This window comes from Olea europaea, unplaced genomic scaffold (assembly GCF_002742605.1).
Source record: "Olea europaea var. sylvestris unplaced genomic scaffold, O_europaea_v1 scaffold1374, whole genome shotgun sequence".
NCBI lineage: Eukaryota > Viridiplantae > Streptophyta > Magnoliopsida > Lamiales > Oleaceae > Olea > Olea europaea.
In genome coordinates, this window is record NW_019231251.1 from 36,128 (window position 1) to 40,348 (window position 4,221).

At 31.7% G+C, this 4,221-nt stretch overlaps 1 protein-coding gene across 1 annotated transcript; it reads left to right on the plus strand.

Moving 5' to 3' along the window:
• Positions 1-3,342: 3,342 nt before the first annotated feature.
• On the plus strand, positions 3,343-3,899 carry LOC111375411 (zinc finger protein 2-like). The gene has a single exon (XM_022998228.1). The coding sequence runs from the start codon at positions 3,421-3,423 to the stop codon at positions 3,802-3,804; it is 384 nt and encodes a 127-aa protein (XP_022853996.1). The 5' UTR covers positions 3,343-3,420; the 3' UTR covers positions 3,805-3,899.
• Positions 3,900-4,221: the final 322 nt, after the last annotated feature.

Below are 4,221 nucleotides of genomic sequence, written 5' to 3' on the forward strand. Positions count from 1 at the left end.
GTTAGCCCTATATTTGGACTACTTACTGCTATAATTGATCCGACATTCTAAGTTGCTATATTGACGTGCGGCATGTAAGTGTTTTGCCCTAAGTCTAATCAACTTTAGATATAAACAATTTTAATGTATAATTGATGCAATTTTATAGCAGATCTATTATTTAATTAATATTCAATTAAATTAAATAATAGAGTCTGTAGATTCAAATCTTAGTAATAGATTAATCACAAGGAGTTGTGATTTGATATACAAATTATATATGACTGATTTTTAAATCACCAATGGTTGTAATTAATAACAAGTTATGTATATCATTATTACGGATAAACCATCACGTGTGGCATGTCTTACTTGTGAGTAAGTAGTTGATCTCATAAGCTAAATTGTAGTGACACTTAAATAAACATGTGGATATTTTGTTATAAAACAAAATATTGGAAACCCGTTGAGGAGATTCCATGTCGATAATTATGTGAGTGTCAGTGGTTAATCTCAAACGTTCGATAGTGAAATTGGTTCTTCGACTTGAGATCATTATAGTATCTTACATGAGAACGGTCATACTTTAGTGATGTTGGATGTTTCTTTGCCAAGGTTCGCTAATACGGCATCGTTCGAACATGTCAAGAATCATATGAAAGTTTTCAATGATCAATAAAGGATTTGTCACTCTTAGATAATAAGAGATTACGATTTACATTTTCTTTTTGTTAAATTGATAACAAAATTCTTGGGCAAGGATTATTTATAAGCTGAAAATGAATTTTTAACTTACATTAGCTTAATATTGGGATGAAATATATAATCGATAATTGATATTGACATACATTCATATTCGTAACTGATTGAATCATATTGACAAAATGATTATAATTTCACGGTAAACAAACAAGTTAGGTTTTGTCATGTCGCATGACATTTTTTGTCACATATATTGTTCTGATACATTGTTAGATGTCAATTTAAAATGACGAATGTGAATTGGTGAATTTATTGATTTTGATTATATCAAAATAATAATTAATGTCATTCGATATCATGATCGGGAACCTAATAGGTCACACACAAAATGAGAACTAGAAGAATGAGATTTACTAGTTAATTGATTGACAATTGTTGGACACTTAATTAATTTTGTTGCTTGTTAATATGATTAATTAATTCATGGATCATATTTAATTAGTTGGACCAATTAAATGTTTGATCAAGATAAGTTTAAGAGACGGACCAAATCCACTTGAGCTTATATGAATAGGTTGCTAGGGTTAAAATTTTTGAAGAGAACACAATTAATATTCTTGTTAGCACAAGAAAAGGAAACCTTAGTTCTCCAATCTTGTTCCCTGTATGAATTTTTATTGAAGATTGAACAATGGAATTGTAAATTGCATATCATAATTGTTCGTGTTCAAGATAAGTAAAGGAGTTTGCATAATTTATTAAAGATATTATTCTAAACACAATTTCTATTTAAGTACAAAGAAAATCATTGATGAGAATTGAAAAGTAAATTATTTTTCGTCGTACATAATTAAGTAAATTCCCAACACAGGCAAACTATGCATATGCCTTTATCGTCCCCATTATTACAAAAATCCTAAGGGTAGTACATTGAAAGAAATAAATGAAACAAGAAAAATGCAATAATAAGAGAAAGTTACCGTAGAATTTTTGAAGATTGCCAATACTGTCCGTGTCACAGACACCGTGCTATGTCTAAAAGATGGATAAAAATTTTCGTCACTTTTAATAACTTCGAGACTTCTTTTTATTTTGTTGTTCACACTTTCTCCTCACTAAATAGGTTAAAAGTGCAAGATTATTCCAACAGTAATTCCCTGTGTATAGAAACAACCTTTACAGAAAGCTTATAGGACTTTTATATGGGACTCTATGTGAATATTTTATTGTAAAAAATAAAAATAAAAATCACCCCCTTTCTGTGTCTTATCTGGAGGGATTCTATGACCCCTTCTTCTATACATATAGTCTGCTTCTTATTCGAAAGAGGTTGCTAGCATATAATGTGCAAGTGAAACAACACATACAGTCGTTTATATGTACAAAATATGTATGTATGGGTTAACTTCGTCATGAAGTTTGTGCAAAATTTTAATTTAGTCGATAAAGTTGATATATTTTCATCATTTGATCAATCAATTCCAAAACATTAACATATAATATGTGACAAGCTAGAGTAACAGACGTTAATTCACTTGATTTAAGTTAAAGTCAACAATTAATTTTAATAACATATTTTATCAGTTTTTATCAATAACTACTAAAAATCTATTTTTATTCTAAACCAAACAGGGATATAATGAGTAGAAAAAACTTGAACAGCCAATTATTTGAAATTCCTACAAACTATACAATGACGATGATAGTTGAAATTAACTCATATATGCATGTATATGTTGGAGAATAATGTAGAGAGCGACATCAAAAACTGGAAATATCCTTGCCAAACCTTTGCCTAAAATTGGACAAAGTAACATCAAAGAATATGCCAGAAAATGAAGCAAAGTTGAGGCAAGAGTTAAACTTTTTATCTTTAAAGTCAATTTTATCTAGCAACGGTGTTTACGGATTATGACAATCAACTCTAAATATATAACGACTAACCTATTGTGTTTGTAGCACTCCAAAAGACAAGAACAACGAAACATAAATTGGCTTTTGTACTCCTTATATGGAAAAAAAAAATCCACTTATACAAAATTTTATTATGAAAGGAAGAAAGAAAATGTTATCTATGATTGCATATTATTGAAATGAAAAAATGAACGTTCCAAGAGTCTTATTTATAGAAGGGAAAATGTTGATAGTGTAGAAAAGCGGCCCAAACTCAGCAACCTTTGTTACGAGTCATAGCATTTGTTGTCGCTCGCTTACTGCCTTTGCATCACTCGAGCCCCGAAAACAGTGAGACAGTTGCTCGCTCTTCGCTGGACCGTCGCTCCAGCGACAAACTAGCGCTAGGCGAGTGACGGTATTGTTGGATTTTCCAGCCAACTACCCTATTTCCTTCCCAAATTTGGACTATAATTTCTCATTCATCCGAAATTGGTTTGTCATTTCAAATATATCAAGACAATTTACTCGATGAGTAGAACAAGTTAGTCTATTTATTTTTATAATTTGACTATCAAATCATGTCTAAATATTTGATCAAAGTTGACACCAAGTTACTTTTTCCAAATTATACTTAAACCAAAATTTTTCAATTTCCTAAACCAATCCCAACAGTATGGTCAAAGCCTCTCACTCTTGAGTATTTCTATATAGCATATGAATCCCATACTAGCCAAAAATTTGTCTTCAACTATTATACAAGCCAAAAACCCTACTAGGTTAAGCGAATTTTCTTTGAATTTGCCAAATTCTTTGCTGCTGCTGCTCTTCCACTCAACACACAACATGAATTATGAACCCAATCCTTCTCTCACTTTGAGTTTATCAGCAATCGAGCTCAATCTCGACCCTGAACCCAACCCTTCATCTATTCCTTCTTCGTCGTTGTCTTTGCTCAGAGTCGAACCCCAAGTTTTCCCCTGCAACTACTACCGGAGAACATTTTACAGTTCACAAGCTCTTGGAGGACACCAAAATGCTCACAAACTCGAGAGAACCTTAGCCAAGAGAACCAGAAAACTAAGTGCAAGCTTTCAGCCCAGATCGAGTTCCACTGATATTAGCAATGAAACGAGAGAAGTGAATTATTATCAGTGGAAAAAGGAATATAAAGCTGATAGTCATGTTCAAGAAGAGCTCAGCCAGGTCGATTTATCTCTAAGGCTTTGACGTTCCATGCAAAATTGTTGGATGAATAATTTTTTGCTTAAAATACACGATTTTAAATAAATAAATTTAACAATTTAAGCTTTAGATGAGATAAATCGATATGGTATGTTAATTAGTAAATTGTGTTCGAATCTACCACTAGTCGTTTGTGAACTTCGTTGTAGTTAATGTGAACTTTATAGAAAATTGAAATTAGTGTGCACTTGTATGCCTCAGGTTAATGATTTCTCCACTTTTGGTCATTCGAATACTAACAATAATTAGCATGTAAGATTGAGGAAAACGGTTAGTCCTTAAATTGTGCTTTAACATGTCACTTTTGCTGAAAAAACCCATTAGTATGGGATGAAAAATTTGGGGGCCGGGAATGGGTTTGGAATATTTATCTTTTTTTTTTCCCCCCCTTCCAATCCTTTT